Here is a 20,614-nt window from a genome sequence, read left to right as displayed (position 1 = left end):
CATCAGAAAACTCATTCATGTTCAAGTTATTGAAGTGCTCTTTTGCCCTACAAATGATCAAGTTGCAAACATTTTCACAAAGTCTCTTACGTAAGTGAAGTTTTCTAAACTTCAAACTATGTTAGAAGTTCCAAAAGTTGTCATTTAAGGGGGGATAGGCTCTAATGCCTCATTCCTTCTCGTATTGTGTCACCTTTGTAAAATTTTCAATCCCATTCAAAATTGTTCTTAAGGGTGGTTGTTGTGATATTTACACACTTAGGAGTTACTTAAGTTCAACTTGCTCTATTGTGTCTAACAAGTAAATGTAATGTTCCAAATTAGAAAATACAATGAATATCAAAACATGCACTAAATTGCAGCCAAGAATTTTCACACATGCAGGCACAAATTTACACAAATAGAAATAGGTCAGAGAGCCATAAAATAGTAGCTATAAAGCTGAGTCATTTTATTGATTTTAAAGTTGGAACTGAATACAATGGAGTGAATAGATAGAACTTGGGCTTGCTACTACAAGCATGCAATACCCAGGTGAGGATCTAAGTGAAATCTCCAATTAAAATGGCTCAATCTATCCAAATGCACTGCCCTAAAATTGTTGTTATTGTTGTTGTTGGAGGCAAACTATGAAATGAACCCTCAAAAAAGCTCCAAAATTTCTGAAAAATTAGAGAGATGCTCCTCACACCCCAACCAATAAAACCCAAAAATCTTTTGAGCTAATTCTAGCTGACACGGAATGCCCAAAATAGTGTGAAAATCTTAGTTAAACCAACAATTCGCCCTGCTATAAGAATGAGGATTTCAGGCCCGAATATCGCTTGGAAAATTCAAAAATTTTAACCACGGACTACTCTCATAAAACCCAGAAAAATCTCAAGTTGAATCCACCAGTCACTTAAACCCCAAAATCAGCGTATGGCCCTTTAAGCTTTCACAGTTTGCTAGTGAGCTACAAAAATCGAACTGCTGCAAGAATGCACAATATCCCCAAAGGGAAACTCCTCCAAATTCAACAAAATTCCTTCCTCAAACTATCGGCCAAAATCAGCTCCAATACCCCGCAAAACACCACTGCTCAACCCCTGCGTAGAGAATAACCAGTAAACCCTAGTGCAGCTCCAAAAAGAGAAATTGCGGCCCACAAATAATGTTGATCTCTGCCCTGCAAATCCTCTATAAAAATGTCGGCATCAATAGGGAAAATCACCTACAAAATAACTGGAACTCCAACCCACAATAGTTGATTCCCCAATGAGCAACTTGAACTGCCTTTGTGCCCAAGGAGTGGCAAACTGAGTGAATACCTGCAATAAATTTCTGTGGAAATCTTGAATTGGACTCCCCAAATTACCTCACTAGGGAGACACTCGAAGTTCTCCGAAATGAGGGTGGAATTTCTGCTTGGAAATTCCTTGTGCTAAACAACACTAGTTGACTTGGCTAAGTAGCTCAAGCAAACTCTCCAATTCTGAAATGAAATGCCAAATAGAATAATCAAAATGAGGCTCTAGTCTTCCTTTTATTGTTGCTTTCCCTTCCTCATACCATGGGTTGATTTCTCTCACACTATGCTTTGATACCATGGTTTGATTCTTCCCATGGTTCGATTTCCATTTTGGTAACCTCCACAACTTCACTTTCTTCTTTTCTCTCGAAAAATTATATTGAGCCCTCATAGCCAATTTTCCTCTGTTTATTTGCCAAAAAAATTTATTATTCGCCAAAATTGCAAAATTAAGAATTTCCCTTAACAAAATTATTAATTGGGGACATGACAATCCTCCCTACCAAAAATTGTTTATCCTCAAGTAATGCTTGAACAAGTGCCCTCTTTGACTATTGATCGCCACTGTAACCACGAATAATACCAGGGTCCCAAATGTGCCACTAAGTCATACCCAATCTCAGCATTGTTTTGACATGAAGGAATCCCTCGATACCAAGATCCTAAGCCATCCTGATCAATATGAAGCACACCTTGCTCCATGTTGAGAATTCAATAGGGTGATGTATATGTTAATTCTCTTAACTTGATAATTGTTTGTGTTACCTTTTTACTTATTAGCTATGATCTTCCTTATTCCAATGTGCAATACATCAAACAGCTACCAAAACAGTAAGAACAATGACACAGTATATAGGTTGCAAGCCAGGGCCAAAACTCCTCCTCTTGAGCGAAAAACCCATAAAATATCTTCTTATCTTTCAGATCTTTCAATTAACGAATACCATGACCTAGACTCAGACAAATAACCTCCAAGATCAACTCTTCCTCGGCCTCCTCCTAAAATATCTTCGACCTCCCAGTAGATCTAAAATTCTGCTCCCCAGTAACTGCTCCAACTGTTGTTGCTTCTCTAGGAGACCTTCGCTTGCCTTCTCTCTTGCTTCAAAAATCGAACCTCAGACTAGCCCAATGCAGAAACCCTAACTTCGCACTTCCAGAAGAATGTAAAGAGACCCAAACACTTCAACTTTCTTCGTCCTTCTCTTCTTCGCACTTCCTTCTTCGACCTCTTTCTTCTGCCTTCTTCGCATGAGAGATGAGTGAATGAATGATCCAAATGGAGGACGAGTTCCTCTTATATATAGGCTTCTTCAAGGGTGGACGTGGCTCTTCATGTAGGCTGACTTGACAGCTCATTAGGCCAACTTGATCTTGGAGGTATTTTGACACTTTCAAGAAAAAATAAATTTTCTTTTACAATTTACAATGTGCCCATAGGGTCTTCCATATATGACAATGACTCTTATACCTAGGACAAACCCTAGAAGCACTCAATGGGTGCTTGACCTATAAAATAAAAGAACTTGAGCATGAAACCCATGCTTCAATAATAATAATAATTTCTTTTTCATTTTATATTTACAAGAATGCATTTCATACTAATTAAGGTTGAACCTAGTTACACATTTTTCAAAACTCCCTCTTAACTAGGGAGGTATTCATTAGAGGTACACGGTCATTCTCAATCTGAAGAGATCTCATAGGAAGAGTCGGATTGGTAACCCACCTGTCTAGCATCATAATAACCAGCATTTGTCATATAGCAAGGCCTTGACTAACAGCTCTATCTCTCCACAAGATCAGAGCACAATGCCGGCGAGACCAATGATGTTTAGACACCATCATCATTGTCTCTCCAAGGTACATACCCCACCCAGGTGTTCACAGAGTATGACATCCCATTGGACTATTCTTATCTTTGGTAGCTAATCCTCCAAGAATGTCGGTCCATGACTACTCTTATCTTGAATGCCCTACCACATTCTCAAAGAGTATCGAACACCAGATGGTTACCCAATCCTCCATTCTTTCTCCCCAAGTGAAGACAAGAATGTTGTGTCTATCTCTCCCTCTCAATTCAGGAGGACAAATCCACCAAACCAAGCTTGTCCCTTAAGTACACAAGCTTCTTGTTTGGAAGTGATTTTGTCAATATGTCTGCTACCTGCTCATCAGTGGAGATATATTGTAGTTGCACCACACCATTTTTGTACTAGCTCTCGTATATGGTGATACTTGTTGTTGATATGCTTTGTCTTCCCATGAAACATTGGGTCCTCAAACAAACGAACACAACTGGTGTTATCACAACGTATCATTGTAGGGTTCATCGGTCCTTCAAATAAGTCAAATAGCAGCTTCCTTAACCAAACTGCTTCTCGGCTAACTTCGCATGTTGCAACATATTCGACTTCAGCACTACTTAAAGCAATAGTGTTTTGTTTTTTGCTCATCCATGAGACCATAGATGATCCCAAACTAAAACATCCTCTTATAGTGCTTCTTCCATCCTATTCATTGCCTCCCTAGTCAAAATTTGTATAACCGGTTAATTGAACATCATTCTTTATATCATATTTCAGGCAGTAGTTGATGGTCCCTCGTAGATATCTCAGAATATGTTTTGTTGCTATCCAATGATCATGCTTCAGCTCCACTTGGAATTGACTGAGTACATTTACTGCAAAACATATGTCTGGTCGAGTATTCACCAAGTACATTAATGAGCCAATCAATTGTCTATATCTGGAGGGATCCACCGGGCTTGATTCGCAACTTCTTAGTATTTTCAAATTTGTGATCATTGGAGTGGTCATAGTTTTACAGTCCATCATGTCGAACTTATTTAGTATCTCGATCACATACTTTCCTTGAGCTAAGTAGACTTCATTAGGTTCCTGCCAGACTTCTAGTCCCAGATAGTAATGTATCAGCTCAAGATCCTTCATGTCAAATTATGCTGCCAATTGTTTCTTACATTCTTCAATTTGACCTTCTACACCTGTCAAGAGAAGATCATCTACATACATAAGAATAATTATAGGTTCATTGTTTACAACCTTAATATAGAGGTTTGAATTAGCAAAACTTTTCATGAAGCCTAATCTCTGTGGGTATGCATCCATCTTAGCATACCATGCCCTTGGTGCTTGCTTGAGGCCATATAATGCTTTCTTTAATCTACAAACATATTCCTTCCTATCTTTGGTTTCGAATCCCAAGGGTTGTTCTATGTAGACTTCTTCATCTATATTGCCATTCAAAAACGTAGTCTTGACATCCATTTGGTGGATGTTCCATCCCATCGATGCTACCAGAGATACTAATGATCGAATCGTTGTATATCTTGTTGTTGGAGCAAATGTATCTTCATAGTCGATGCCTTCAAGTTGAAAACCCTCTCACCACAAATCTTGCTTTATACTTATCTATACTTCCATCAGTTGCATGCTTGATCTTATAGATCCATTTGGAAGTAACTACAAATTTGTCTTCAGGCCTAGGTACGATCTCCCAGACTCCATTCTTCATTATAGATTGATATTCTTCATTCATGGCATCTTTCCATTCTCGATGTTCTACAGCCTCTTCAAAGGTGGATGGTTTTGCTTCTATTAATTTAGTCATGTATGCAGCATACCCAGAATATCTCTTGGGTCTTTTACTTTCTCTAAATGATCCTTGAGCTGCCCCATGACCTTCTGCATCAAGTAGTGTAGACTTCAACCAGTTAGGTCTTTTCCTTGTTTCTTGAATGACCATGGGTTGAACAGGTTCACTAGGTCCTTCTTCCTCATGGTGAAATCCTTCTCCTTCCTTGTCAAATTCTTCCTCAAATATAGGAAGTTCTTCGTCATCAGAATCTATAGAAAGTTCTTTTTTATTTCTTGAATGTTATGCTTTCGTCAAATATGACATCACGACTAACTTCAATGTGATGTCCATCTTTCATATAGATTCTATAGGCTTTCGATGAATTACTATACCCAACAAATATGCCCTTCACACTCAAAGGTTCCAGCTTCTTTCTTTTGTCCTTTGGTATATGAATATACACAGGACATCCAAAGATTCGGAGATGATCAACAGATGGCTTCTTCCCAGTGAACACTTCTTTCGAAGTCTTGTTGTCTAGAGATCTGTGAGGACATCAATTTTGTATGTAGATTGTTGTCTTTGTTGCCTCACCCCACAGAAACTTAGGTAGATCTTGATCGTGTATCATCGCTTTTACACTTTCTTCAATGGATCTGTTCTTTCTTTCTGCAACTCCATTTTGTTCGGGATTGTATGGAACTATCAACTCCCTCTTAATCCCAGATTCCTTACAGAATGCTATAATCTCTTTGGATGTATATTCTCCTCCATTATCAGATCTCAGTATCTTGATTCTTCTTTCTGTAAGGTTCTCCACTTCAGCTTTGAATTCTTGAAATTTAGTAAATACTTCATCCTTGGTTTTCATTAAGTAAACCCAGGTCTTTCTTGAGTGATCATCTATGAATGTGACATAATAAAGATGTCCTCCAAGTGATTTTGGAGTCATAGGGCCACACACATCAAAGTGAATGAGATCCAAGATTTCTTTTGACCGTGAAGCACTACTTCCAAATGGTTTCTTGGTATTCTTTCCCAATGCACCTTCATGATCCTCCTTTAGATTTGGTATTCCATCTACTGTGGAATTTAGAGTTGGAAGTATTTTGAAATGCAGATGACCAAACCTTCGGTGCCAAAGTTCACATGGACTAATCTCAATGTGAACTAGGGCATGGTTTACGAGAGATATTAATCTGCAAAACCTTCCTTCTCGGATACCAATCACTTTTGCTTGTTCTATGCTTGAATTGTTTGCCCATACAACTACTTTACCATCAATGAAGGCTACTCTATCTCCTTTATCTTCTAAGCTTGAAATAGAAAGTAGATTTTTGTGCAAACCTAGAACAAACAGAATATTGTTGAGGTGGATGTTGCTTCCATCTTCGAGCCTTATGGATGATGATCCAATGCCTTTCACTGGATAGCTTTTGTTGTCTCCAAGTTCCACAGAGTATGCAGATTTTCCTTTTGACAAGGTCTTCAATTGGTGGGAGTGACCAGTCATGTGCCTTGATGCACCGCTATCAATCACCCAGATGTCTTCATCTTGGAATGTCCCAAAGAGAGCCAAGAAGAGTCCCTCATCCCTTTCTTTGAGTGATACCTTCTTTGAAGAGAATATGAGACTCCATACTTCTTTGATACCTTTCTTGAGATGGCTTGCAATCCTTTTGATGACCTTCTTCATTATAGAGGAGATCTTCATGATGCCCTTAGAGAACCAAAGCTCTAATACCATGTTGAGAATTCAATAGGGCAATGTATATGTTAATTCTCTTAACTTGATAATTGTTTGTGTTACCTTTTTACTTATTAGCTTTGATCTTTCTTATTCCAATGTGCAATACATCAAACAGCTACCAAAACAATAAGAACAATGACACAGTATATAGGCTGCAAGCCAGGGCCAAAACCCCTCCTCTTGAGGGGAAAACTTGTAAAATCTCTTCTTATCTTTCAGATCTTTCAATTGACGAATACCATGACCTAGACTCAAACAAATACCCTCCAAGATCAAGTCTTCCTTGGCCTCCTGCTGAAATATCTTCGACCTCCTAGTAGATCCGAAATTTTGCTCCCCAACAACTGCTGCAACTGTTGTTGCTTCTCTAAGAGACTTCGATCTCCCTCTAACAGCCTTACCCTTGACCTCACTTGCCTTGACTTGAGTCTTAGGACTAGTAAGATGCCCTAAGAGACCTTCGCCATTTGTCCTCTCTTGCTTCAAAAATCAAACCTCATACTAGCCCAGTGCAGAAACCCTAACTTCGCACTTCCAGAAGAATGTAGAGAGACCCAACCACTTCGACTTTCTTTGTCCTTCTCTTCTTCGCACTTCCTTCTTCGACCTCTTTCTTCTGCCTTCTTCGGATGATAGATGAGTGAATGAATGATCCAAATGGAGGACAAGTTCCTCTTATATATAGGCTTCTTCAAGGGTGGACGTGGCTCTTCATGTAGGCCAACTTGATAGCTCATTAGGCTGACTTGATCTTGGAGGTATTTTGACACTTTCAAGACAATAAATTTTCTTTTACAATTTACAATGTGCCCATAGGGTCTTCCATATATGACAATGACTCTTATACCTAAGACAAACCCTAGAGGCACTCAATGGGTGCTTGACCTATAAAATAAAAGAACTTGAGCATGAAACCCATGCTTCAATAATAATAATAATTTCTTTTTCATTTTATATTTACAAGAATGCATTTCATACTAATGAAGACCAAACCTAGTTACACATTTTTCAACACTCCATTCGTTGTCCAACCAAATACAGGTACTAGAAGCCCTTTGCATACTATCAATAAGTTGAGCATCATGATAATGTCGAACTCTATCCAACTCCCCATAAAGTTGCCCTATCGAGTAGTTCACCTCATGCACTCCAAGAGTAAACTCCTGAAGACACAACACAATGCCTGTGGGGATGAAGTCTCTCCCGCATGAACTTCACCTACTCTCCTCCTGTCGACCAACCTGCCATGCTAAGGAAGTCTCCCATGCTTCAGCGAGTCGTTAAAGCCCCAGGGAAGATTTGAGTGGTCTCCCCTATAGTAGCCAGCTCATCCCTTAAAGGCTGTTAAGTCGTCAAGTATTATGATGCTAGGGTTCCATGCTCATCGCAAAAAGAAATTGTCCTACTGACCCTGCAACACTCTAGTTATGACTAACTTCCTACTACGTTTGTACCAAAACATCTTATCCTATAACTCTCGGCCATAATATATGTGATGATCGAGGCTAAGTTCAACCTGCCAAGGTGACTCAACAATGCTCGTGCCTATCACTCCATGGTTGGCCCCAATCTTAAACAACCACCTGCCTCGCCATATGATGAAGACCTTGGTGATCCCCCATGTGTCAACCTGATAATGAACCGGATCACCTACTATCCTGACTGTACTCACTAAGTAATGGAGTGTCCCACCAATCAACTGGATACCCAGATCCCATAACCATACTGGAAGTCCACAACTCCCAATCCTCACTACCTGTTGTTGTGACACGTTGCTAGCTGTTGGGACCCCTTTGTGCCTCGTCTCTGACCCTTGTATGTATCCAATGGATGGGCACCCAACATCAAGAATTTGTCTTGCGTATGACAAACTTCTCTGCTCCTACCAAACCACACAATGAAATATGTTATCCCAACTCCTGATGATGTACCTGGATACTTCCTGGAGCCTAAGTATCCTCCTGCTAATGAGGACTATAATCCCCTATACCTCATGCTCACATAACACCTCAAGTTGTCCTGCTAGAAGTGCACCTTGCAGCTCACTCACAGTCACCTACCTAAGTGTGAACTCAAGGGTGGAGCACATGCTACCTTTACAGCAAACCATGTACTCCCCAAGCATGTACCTGTCAGCTCGTGCCCTGAACAAATGCCACCGTTGAGAAGTCTCTCCTTGGATACTCTATGTCCCAACTAACTGTCTCGAGTAAGCCTCTCGCGTCTTACTACTCACGATGAAGGCATCGAGGGACAACACCCAACTCCGTTGCACCTACAAACAATGTGGCAATGAGACAGGCGCGCAAGTCCCCCTAGATATAATCCAATGATGCTCATTAGTGTCCCCATCAATCCTGAGTGAGCTACACCCAAGGGTATGCCTGTCGTCCCTATTAGGTGGTCTCCCTGGAGGTAACGCTCCAAAATCCCATGGGCTAGCGTCACACACCACTGCATACAACCAAGTATCCCTGCGCTCCTCTGCATACAAACATGCACCTTTGCGCCCCTTGGCACACAACTACACCCAGTTGCACACCTTTGTGCACTGTTGGACACCACTACCAGTTGCCATATCATCCTGAATCAACCGGTATCCCTCCTGTGACGAAGTAGTTGTCACTCCATGTGAAACCTCAAGGTGGTGTGAATCGCTCCTCCTACTCCACAGTGCAAGCCCACACAACATGACACTCCTCCATACACCTCTGTGCTCCTCTGTAGAACACTGAACTCTGTGGCATGACTTTGTGCACCACTAAACACCTACACCAACTACCGCACCACCCTGCATCAATAGCCATCCCACATGCGTCAATGCATCCACTACTCTACTAGTGAATCCACCATGATGTGGGCTACACCTCCTCCTCTGCCCTATTAGACTTGAGTGACCTAGCTCCTCACATGCTAACGAGAATGACAACATTGTGCCTACCTTAGTAGCTCTTGCGTCCAATACGTCAGTGGAAGAACATCATCCCCATATACTACCCTGTCTAGTGGTATACAAATGCCATCCCATCTTAATAACTCTTGTCTGGGCATGTTGGCCACCCTGCAACCCTATGCATGAACAATGTGCCAAGACATCTCTCGAAGTTTGCATACTCCATCAAACCAACTCGCCACTAGCGTTGACCAGAACTCCAATGGAAGTGTGAAGGAACATGACAGCTTGGCAACTAGGTCAATCACCCTGTCAACGCCATAGTCATCCTTCACGCCTGGTAACTGATTGAAAACCCCACCTGGACCCTAATACCAACCAGGGTCTCCAGCATCCACTCCACTCGTGTCAACCGAACCTGGATCCCATATGGGCGTATCCTCATCTAAAATATCTGTATCCACATCCTGTGGGTGTATAATCAAAAACCTCTAAAACATACCTCTCTACAAGTGCTAGCTCATCTAGGCGCTCCTCGTGCTTCGCTATCACAGGAGGCTCCTCTATCAAATCATGAGTGTCCCTAACATCCTCTTGTGTGATGGTTGCCATAGAAGAATGTACACAATTCAACTCCATACAAAGTTGTTCGACCCACAACTCTGATTCTTGAAGGGCCATCTGAGTGCTCTTCAAGGACTCCTGGGAAATCTCAAGCTCATAAGTAAGCTTGTCAACTTCCTTCTCTTTCCCTACTAGCGCATCATGATATATCTCAGCAAGCATGAGTAGGTGATCTCTATCTAAAAGGAGGTGTAGATAGTTAGATTTCATCTCTACCAATGCCTTCTGAGGGTCAGAAAATCTGCAAGTGAAGGCTCTCCTCCTAGACTGTCATGTGCCACTACACTTCTCCAACAATAATCTTTCACCAATACCAGTGTATCATCATAATGCCTTGTGGTTGCCTTAATCATGTCTGTGTTCATCTTCAATTGGTCTTCCAAGTTATAGGCATGAGTAGGCTTGTGAGCAACATTTACCTCATCAACTGATGGGACTGGGTTTGCACTGTCGACTACCTGTGTGTTATCATCTTTGCACACCTCTTGGGAATCATCATCAACTATTGTGGCCTCATGATTTTCTTTGTACTCATCATCTAACTCAACAATCTTGCCAAATAATGACAAGCATTATGTAGCAATTTCTTACTCTTCTTCAATCCCAAACTCTTGTTCCAACCCATTGGGGTGAGTTTACCATAGCTTCAATTTCAACGAGTGTGACTTTTTCTAATTCATCCTAGAAGGTTTGGTCCTTAGCTGCCTTTTCATCTTTGGATTTGCTATTCATTTTTTTATTTGTTGCCATTCATGACACCCATGCTTCCATGAGCTCTATCATCTTTGCAAAAGTTTTTCCATAATTTTCAAATTTTTGGGCAAGGAGTTTTTCTTGATTTGGAAGCATTTTTCCCTTGTTATAATTTGTCCTTCAAAACCAACAGTAGTCCAAAAACATGCTCTGATATCACTATAATGTTCCAAACTAGAAAATACAATGAATATCAAAACATGCACTAAATTGCAGCCAAGAATTTTCACACATGCAGGCACAAATTTACACAAATAGAAATATGTCATAGAGCCATAAAATTGAACCATCTTATTGATTTTAAAGTTGGAACTGAATACAATGGAGTGAATAGATAGAACCTGGGCTTGCTACTGCAAGCATGCAATACCCAGGTGAGGAACTAAGTGAAATCTCCTACTAAAATGGCTCAATCTATCCAAACACACTGCCGCAAAATTGTTGTTGTTGTTGTTGCTGCTGTTTAAGGAAAACTGTGAAATGAACCCTCAAGACTGCTCCAAAATTCCTGAAAAATTAGAGAGGCTCCTCACACCCCAACCAATAAAACTCAGAAATCTTTTGGGCTAATTCCAGCTGATCAAGAATGCCCAAAATAGTGCAAAAATCTCAACTAAACCAACAATTTGCCTTTCTATAAGAATGAGGATTTTAGGCCCGAATATTGCCCGGAGAATTCAAAATTTTAACCACGGACTCCTCTCATAAAACCTAGAAAAATCTCAAGCTGAATCCACTAGTCAATTAAACCCCAAAATCAGCATGTGGCCTTTTCACAGTCTGCTAGTGAGCTACAGAAATCGAACTGCTGCAAGAATGCACAATTTCCCCAAAGAGAAACTCCTCCAAATCCCAGCAAAATTCCTTCCTCAAACTATCGGCCAAAATCAACTCCAATACCTAGCAAAACACTATTGCTCAATCCCCGCGCAAAGAATAACAAATAAACCCTAGCGCAACTCCAAAAATAAAAATTGCGGCCCACAAATAATGTTGATCTCTGCCCTGCAAATCCTCTACAAAATCACCAGCATCAATAGGGAAAATCACCTGCAAAATAACCGGAACTCCAACCCACAATAGTTGATTCCCCAATGAGCAACTCGAACTATCTTTGCGCCCAAGGAGTGGAAAACCCGGTGAATACCTACAATAAAGCTCTGTGGCAATCCTGAATTGAACTCCTCAGATTACCTCACTAGGGAGACACTCGAGTTCTTCGAAACGAGGGTGTAATTCCAATTTGGAAATTCCTTGTGCTAAACAACATTGGTTGACTTGACTAAGCAGCTCAAGCAAACTCTCCAATTCTGAAATGAAATGCCAAATAGAATAATCAAAATGAGGTTCTAGTCTTCCTTTTATTGTTGCTTTCCCTTCCTCATACCATGGGTCAATTTCTCTCATACTATGCTTTGATACCATGGTTTGATTCTTCCCATGGTTCGATTTCCAGTTTGGTAACCTCCACAATTGCACTTTAATTTTTCTTTTCTCCTAAGTTTGGACTTCTTTTCTCTCCAAAAATTATATTGAGCCCTCATAACCCATTTTCCTAAGTTTATTTGCCAAAAATATTTATTATTCGTCAAAATTGCAAAATTGAAAATTTCCCTTAACAAAATTATTAATTGGGGACAAGACAGTAAAAGTGTGTTTCTTTAGTGCACATTAGTTGTATTGTAATGCAATTGTAACAATATGTTCTAGACATAGAATGATCCAATGACTTATGTTATCCTTAATACTACTGGTTATTGATTTGTGGCTTAATACCTAATTGGTCCATGATCTCTATTTAAAGAACATGGGGATCATTGTCGGTGATCAATTGTGAGAAACTCTCTTATGTACAAATTTATTTTACATTAATAAAATTGTCTCAAATGGCCACGTTGGTTGGGGCCATGGAGCATTTCTCTCCGACAGGATTTAAACCACATAAAAATATTGGTGCTATGACTTTTGATCCAATTAGGTGAGCGATCACTAAGAGTGTTAATCCTATATAAAATACCCTATTTTCCAAACACATACATGACTAGAATGGTTTCTCTAAAATAATAAATGCAAGATGAAAAGATCACTTAAATCTCATAAAGCTATTCACTTCTAGATTAAAACGCCAAAGATCATTTGGTGCATTGAAAAGGAAGACAAAATGCATGGGATGATATTGTTTTTTTACTGTTTATTTTTGGGAAAATGCATCTTTTCATTGATAAAGAATACATCAAAAATCACACATCATAAAGCGTGACCATGTAGGTTACCCCCAAGAAATCAATGTCCAAGAAACGTACATTCAACCAATTATTGTAGAAAAAATCAATCTCCAATGAATTCTGGGTCTGAATACATACTGAGTCACAAGGAGGACATCAATTCTAGATGGATCGATCTCATCGAAATACGGCAAAGCAGCCATGCCAGAGTAAGCAAGGTGGATGCCACAGTCGAACTTCAAATACAAAATACATGAATAAATCATCAGTTTCGTGCAGTCCAATCACAAATTCAGCAACATATGTGAGGCAGAGCTTCCCAAAGACTTATGTTAAAGGTAAAATCCCATGAACAGCTGAAAACCCACATTACACAAATTATGTTGAATCATATTAAGCATTTAAGTCCATTTCACAAGGAATGTTATGTTGGGATAAATTTCATGAATACGTCCATCAATCCCACCATGGGCACTCTTACTTAACATAAAGAATAACTTAACATAACATATCAGTCTTTAAGGGCACCATTGCTGAATACATAACATATCAGTCTTTAGGGCACCATTGCTGAATACCTAACAAGACAGTCTCAGAAATCGTTTTCGACTTTGTATCCACGTACTCGGGGAGACCCGATTGAAATATGGAGAAAAAAACGGCAACAAGAAAACAAGTGAATTGGGGTTTACCATAACGGTCTTGTTCTTGTATGTCATGTAAACGCAGGAGCGACCCACTTCACTGCCCGCACCAAGAGGGGTGATGATCAACTGGTCTTCTTCCCTCGAAACCATCGACTCCTTCCGTTTGAATGAAGGCCCAGAAGCTGCTGTCGAGCTCATGGCTGGTTTCCTTTCGGAGTAAGTTTTACTGTCAAAAAAATCTGAGATGTTTCATACTGTAAAAACAAATATGAGATGTTTCATAATATATATTCTTATGTACAGTAAGTTAATATTATGTTAAATCCGTGAAGTATATATTAATTGGTTTGTGTAAATCCCTAAGTATATATTAAATGGTTTTTTATTAGGTTACTGATTTGAATCTGTTGGTTTGTGTAGAATTTAGTTTTGATTAAATTACTGATTTGAATTTGGAGTTGAAAATGGGAACCACATCTAAGAATATAAACTATCCCAAAAACATCGCACTCAAGACTTTGAATAATACTCTGAATGATAACAGCTCAGAACACAACCCTGATAACATCGTCTTACAGTGCTACTACAGTAAGCAATTTGTTTCACTGTACCACCTTAAAATTAACCCCAATCTAAATTCAACCTATCAAAGTAAAAAAATACTACAATAACAAAAAAGGGGAAATACTGAAATAACAAAATGGGAGAGAAACTTGGCCGTCTCGACGACAGTTCACAATCACAATGATACATGGACACAGAACAGAAAGCTGTCAAACGCAAATGTAATCGTTGCTGCGAAGTTAGGGATGTTAGTCTTTGTAAGGGAAAGGGAAAGAGGCTTTGGAGGTTCAAGGTGATTGGGATATAAAGCATAAAAGTAATTATTTAGAGTGCAAGTTCTCTCATCACTATGGTACCATTTTGAGTTGTTAGGTTTATTTTGATTTATTAGGTCGAAGGTTATAAGAATTGACTTTACCGGAAATAATTTGTATAAGGAAAAAAAAATGTATATTGATGATTAAAGGTGAATTGACTTTAACTTTGTAGGAGTTTGTAGTTAATATGATATTAAATATTAAAATTAGTTGTGTTGAAAGGTTTATTTTATGGTTGAGTATGAGGGTTATGTTTAATTTTTTTTAACTTAATGTGTAGTTAAAACATGTTTCTTTTAAAATTAAAATAAAATATTTTTTAAATAGAAAAGTATTGTTGGCTATAATAAAAATAAAAATGATGCATGTTTAATTAGTTTTTATTAAAAGCATTATAAAATATCAATAATCCCAACTTTATTATGGTCACTCCATTTGTCAGTCTCAATGATAAATAAAATATTTTGATGTCCACTTGACATAATATAATTTCATATCAAAAAAAAAAATTAAGTAAAATGTTTAAACCTTATATTTTTCAAAAATATTTTAACAGGGGATTTAAAGAAACTATTTGAATATTATGTTAACTAATTTATATTCGCATCAACTTTTTTTTTGTAAACTTAAATATATTAATTCCAGGAAATCACATTACATCGTGATATTACATTTCTTACAAACATGGATTTAAAATCAGGGTGATTCATGGGTTTTTCTTTTTTACCCTTCCTCCTACAAACATCAATCCACCCACTCGAGTCATCCAGCGCAGCAGAGAAGAATGTTGCTTCTTCAAATTATTGAGAGAGTATTTTTGCATCCAGTTCAGTTGAACCCGAAATCTCTTTTTCACTATCAAAATGATCTCACTCATGATGGTGCTTTTGCCCACAGATAGTTGGAACAGTTATGGCAAATCTTTTCTCATTGTCCTTTGTCAGGATAACATCCTCTATTGGGGGTTGCGTCGATGCAGCTGAGCACTGCTTATTGTCCTGAGAGGCTAAGGGGTTGGGAGAATTATGTTGACTCTGAGAGTTGTTCAACTTTTGACTTGCAAGAGTTTTAGACTTTGTTGCTACCTTCAGATCTCTCTTGCCACGGTAGCTTCTCTACGGTACCTTAGTACAAAAAACCCCTTTTGAGGAGGGGCATGTGTTCTAGAGGTGCCCAAGATTTTGGAAAATTTTGCATCTAAAGGCAGTATTTTCATAATCCAATGGATGGATATACTCTTTTCCCTCCCATGTCAGGAAAATTTTGTCTTGTAAAACCTCGCTAAGGTCCACTTCCATGCATATACGGACATAACTTACAAAATCCTTCGCCAATTTGTCATTATCTACTTTGATATAGTTGTCAATAGAGTCACCAATGTCCTCTAGGATCTTTGACATGATCCAATGAAGAGGAAAGTTTGGGAGCCTAACCCAAACTGGAACAGGCAGGGACTTATAGTTGAAGGGTTAAATTCTGGGAACCATGGTTGAATTGAAAGACCTCCTTGGCCCCAAAAGCAGGGCCCCAGATTGAAGACCTTCTTCCAGTCCTCCAAATATTTAAAGTAAACCATGAAGTAACCCTTCAAACAAAAAAGCAGATCTATGTTCTGGGTCCAATTCTGGTAAACCCATTCTCTAAGGGCAGATGATGATGGCCATAAGCCATTAAAACAACATATAATGGCCCAATTTTCAAAATTTGTTGATCTTTCCTTATGAATTTTCTCATTCACCTCTAATGTTGGGATATTTGTAAAATGTTCCACCACAAAAGACGAACAAGAAAGTTCCTTTGCAATTTGAGAATTTGGGTCTCGCTTGAGGGATTCTTTGAAAGACATGGGTTGTCAAGAAGAAGAGGGTGAAGGAAATTGTGCTGAAGAAGGAGCAGGATATTGCCATGGATATGGTTGAGTATTATATGCATTGTTCCACGAATTAAAAGAGGAAAAATCTTGACACATACCTAGAGGTCGTGGTTGCCATGGCCTCCTTGGTGCGATGAAATAAGAGGATTGCACCTCCTCGCTTGACTCTCTAAGTATTGCCTTCATCCTAGGAAGCTCCAGACATTTTCCTGTCGAATGTTCCAACTCGCAAATATTACACAAGCTGATGTTGTTCAATACGCATTCCCTCGAAGGATGCTTCTTCCGACAATTTGGACAGAACCCTGCCAAAGGTGTGTCAGCTTCTACTTGTGTCTTCTTGATCTGCATTGTCGTTATATGGGCAGAGAGAGTACTGAGGATATCGGTCTTGAAATTTTCGAACAAATTCCCAATCTCTGCTCTGGTTACTCCTCCTCTTGTAGATTTTTGTATTCGGGCAGAGGCATCTTGAATTGTGCTCCTCCCCTTAGATGATCCTCTAGAGCATCTTAGACAGAGCTTTACAATTTCAGTGAATGGTTCCTGCGATATATCCCCCTTCCCTAATAGGTTCAGGGTGTCAAGGCAATCGTCCCTCATTCCTCTGATAAATATAGTCTTCAAGATTTCATGGTCTAAATCGTTGTGTTTAGACCTCTACAGATTATAGTGGAACCGCTCTACATAGTCTTCCAGGCTCTCATCCTCCTTCTGTGTCATTCTAAATACCTCCTCCCTTAAGTCCCTAGTTCTGCAATAGTCTTGGTACTTTGATAAGAATGTCTCCTTCATATCATTCCATGTTCGAATAGAAGCAGAGCCTAGTCCCATGAACCATCTCAAGGCTGCCCCTTTTAAAGTAGCAGGAAATAATTTCAATTTCTGAGCATCTGAGGTATAATCATAACTTTTGCATAAGACATCAAATTCAAATAAAAAGGTGTTTGGATCTTCCACAATCATCCCCTAGAAGGATGGTAAGGATGATAGAGGAATATTTTTCATAGGAGCTTCACCTTTGATATCCCCGATTGGGAACTCAAAGGTGGTAATGGTAGCATTTGTTTTAGCATTGTTGTCATTGTTGTCCCCCATGACTAATCCTTCTAACCCTTGCTATAACAGACGTCCTTCAAATTGTTCTTGTGATGGCCTTGCAGGTGTGATTGATGGCTTAGGTATCTTCGAGGCTGGTTGTTTCACCACACTAACTGTATCTGGATATTGATAAACCAACATGTGCTCTCCCGTCTCAGTTTCCCCCTCAGTTTCCCCTTATCCCTTGGTCCTCAAGTTCTGGCTACTAGCTTCCCCCTGCTGCTCTTGGATTGGATTCTTGATCTTGGGAGTGCGGGTGCTAGCTTTAGAATGATATGGCCCCGAGATAGAGGAATCAGAGGTTTCTGCCCTTGTTATGGGAGTGACAGCTTTTTGTGGCCCTGTTTTCCTTGCATCCCTTTGAGAGCTTGATTGTTCTTTTTCTACCTTAGAGATTAGTTCCTAGATAAATGTTTTCCTTCCCAAATCTACACTCTTCCTTTCCTTTTTACGACCCATTTTTCCTGTGACTAATTAGAGTGGGGGTAGTTTTGGTATCTCTATAGTTCCTACAATTGCACACATGGACCCTATGTGTATTAATTCACACCCTAAGTGTCTCAGTCTTCGACAATGGTGAGCCCGCCCAGGTATGTTAGAGCGATGCGCAGGTTCTTACCTCTCGTCTTATTGCCCAGCAACTGAAGAGTTGAAGACACGCTAAACAAAACACCAAAATTCCATGCCCTAAGTGGCCTAGCGGTCACAACGACGAGCCCTCCCAAGTATGTTAAAGCGATGACGGGTTCTTACCTCTCGTCTTACCACCTAGCGATTGTGGACTAAGGACACTCTATCATCAAACAAACAACTTGGTTGCCTGTATTGTCAACTGCCATCCCCAACAACAGCGCCAAAATGTAGTGTTGTTTTAATCAATCCTAATTGACCGAGACTGCAACATTTAATTGTCAACCCAGGGTAGGTCTTGTTGTTTCAATGGAGTTCGCATTGTTTGTGCCAATACACTACAGCCAAGAATGAAAAATGGAAAGAACAGTAAAAGATGTCGCTAAATCAAATTGTTGAAATCAAATCATTCATGTAGAAATAAAAACACTCCACAGAATTGAAATCACACTTCGCAACTACCAAAGTAAGGGTGCGCCACACAGTGACTAATATCTACTCCAGCTGGTTACTACCATTCTGTTGATTAACTCAGTGTAACAACATAATATAAATTGGAACAGCAGCGAATGTAATTCACAATTTGTACAGCAACAGCAAGAAACCATATAACAAATAACAAAACCAGAATGTACACTACCTCTACCACTACAGTCCTTGCCAAAGAGGAGGGCCCTTCCTCCTTAGCAGGGGTGTAGGAATAACATGAAATTAATTAATGAATCAGCTAAAGAGCAATAACAACATCACCGTAGTGATTAATATTAAAAATAATTTAGAGTTACAAAAGTAGAGTAATAGTACTCTTCTATATGTCGCCCTTGTACATAGGAAATCGAGTTTCTTTTATAGTTATTACATGCCTGAAATTAGAAACAGATCAGTCATGAGAATCTCACGATTCTCATGCTAATAAAAAATAAAAGTAGTTACAACCTATTTCTAAATACAAATATACATTAGTTAGGATTGCAACCACTTGGGTCTATTGCTTCCAAAATAAACAATTCCTAATGCTGACAATTGTTATGTGGAATAGTACCCACACTTTCCAGCTCCGGTGCAACAACATCCTGTGAGTGAATAGTGGTTCGGGGTGTTACGGCAATCACTGGCGGCAGCACCCTTGGTGCAACAACGGACCTTTGTATCAACGCATAGTGTAACAACATCCTGTAATAGCATACAAGGTGTAAAAGCAACTTGTAACAACATATAGGGTGTAACAGCGAACTGCTCTACACTTCTCTGTAATTGATCAGCACTGCCTATTTACTCCATAGCCTTGTTCCCACGAGCAACACCTGAAAGGGAGAAGAGCTTCCAAAATACTCCTCCAATGCTCACCCTAGTTAGCCACAAAAAGGAATAAAGTATCGTATTATTTATTAAAATATGGCAAAATAACATGACAATGGAATAGGTTATAAAAGTGACAAAAATGGTGATTAATCATGTAAAGTTCATAGGCCTAGAGGATAAGAGGATCAAAACTGGGGAAAGAAGGTGCAGAAAATAGGTAAAAAATCACACCCAACAATTATACACTATTGGAACTTATGGCAAAGCTTCATTTTGTCTTTAGTCATGCTACACTTCAATTGGATAGTATTTTGAGATAGTATTTTGTAGAAAATTATTTTCCCTTGTCAACTCATGGCTTGGATTTGGGCTAGTGTATGAGGTAAATTTATTTTATATGTACATAATTTTATATAGATAAAATTTTCATCTCATTTATATTTCTATTAATTATTACCTCAACTTTTGTTTCATACGAATGCTTTGAGATGGTTGAATCTTTTGGGATGACTATAAATTATCTTTATGGAATCTTAGTATGAATCATAACTAGAAATTAATGTATCAAAATTCAAACTCGACATCATAAATGTAGTTATTTATCATATTATTAATGACTAGATGTATGAGATTAATCTTAACTTGAACAAGGGTGTGTTTATTACAACTAGTTTATTCTAGCACATGGTTGTATCCCATGGTACTAATGTGAAGGAAGCCTATTTAAATGGATATGTTCATTGTTGAAACTATTGGAGATATAAAGAAACATAATCAAAAGCATTCATATAACAAGAACATAAGAGATTTATTTTGGAAATCGTTATAGTCTAAGGAATTACATAGTAAAAGTTGCCTATAGTACAATCACACAACCATAATATACAAGTAGTAAACAAGCATGCAAAAATAGGAGGAAGAAAGGAGAAAAGTAGTGGTGGAACAACAACAGCTAATCTTTATAATATATGATTAATAACAACCTCTTGTACATCATATATTCTTGTCTATGTATACATTTGCATCACTGGAAGGTAGTTGTTACTA

The 20,614-nt window shown here is 39.0% G+C and overlaps 1 protein-coding gene across 2 annotated transcripts in view; it reads right to left on the bottom strand.

The window, feature by feature from the left end:
* Positions 1-14,561, bottom strand: part of LOC149254463 (cleavage and polyadenylation specificity factor subunit 3-I-like) — a 146,250-nt gene extending 131,689 nt beyond the window's left edge. Inside the window, exons 1-2 of one of the 2 annotated variants that reach the window (XM_089460168.1) lie at positions 13,826-14,561; positions 13,272-13,369 (exon numbers count right to left, since the gene is read on the bottom strand). In XM_089460168.1, coding sequence (XP_089316294.1) covers positions 13,272-13,369; positions 13,826-13,978 — 251 coding nt within the window. In that variant the 5' untranslated portion in view covers positions 13,979-14,561. The remainder of the gene's footprint in view (positions 1-13,271; positions 13,370-13,825) is intronic. The other variant, XM_089460170.1, reaches the window with a different exon arrangement.
* Positions 14,562-20,614: the final 6,053 nt, after the last annotated feature.

Source organism: Pinus tabuliformis, chromosome 7 (assembly GCF_031772625.1).
Source record: "Pinus tabuliformis cultivar Carrire ecotype Pingquan chromosome 7, CPIR1, whole genome shotgun sequence".
In the NCBI taxonomy this organism is placed as follows: domain Eukaryota; kingdom Viridiplantae; phylum Streptophyta; class Pinopsida; order Pinales; family Pinaceae; genus Pinus; species Pinus tabuliformis.
This window is presented reverse-complemented; position numbering and strand designations above follow the sequence as displayed.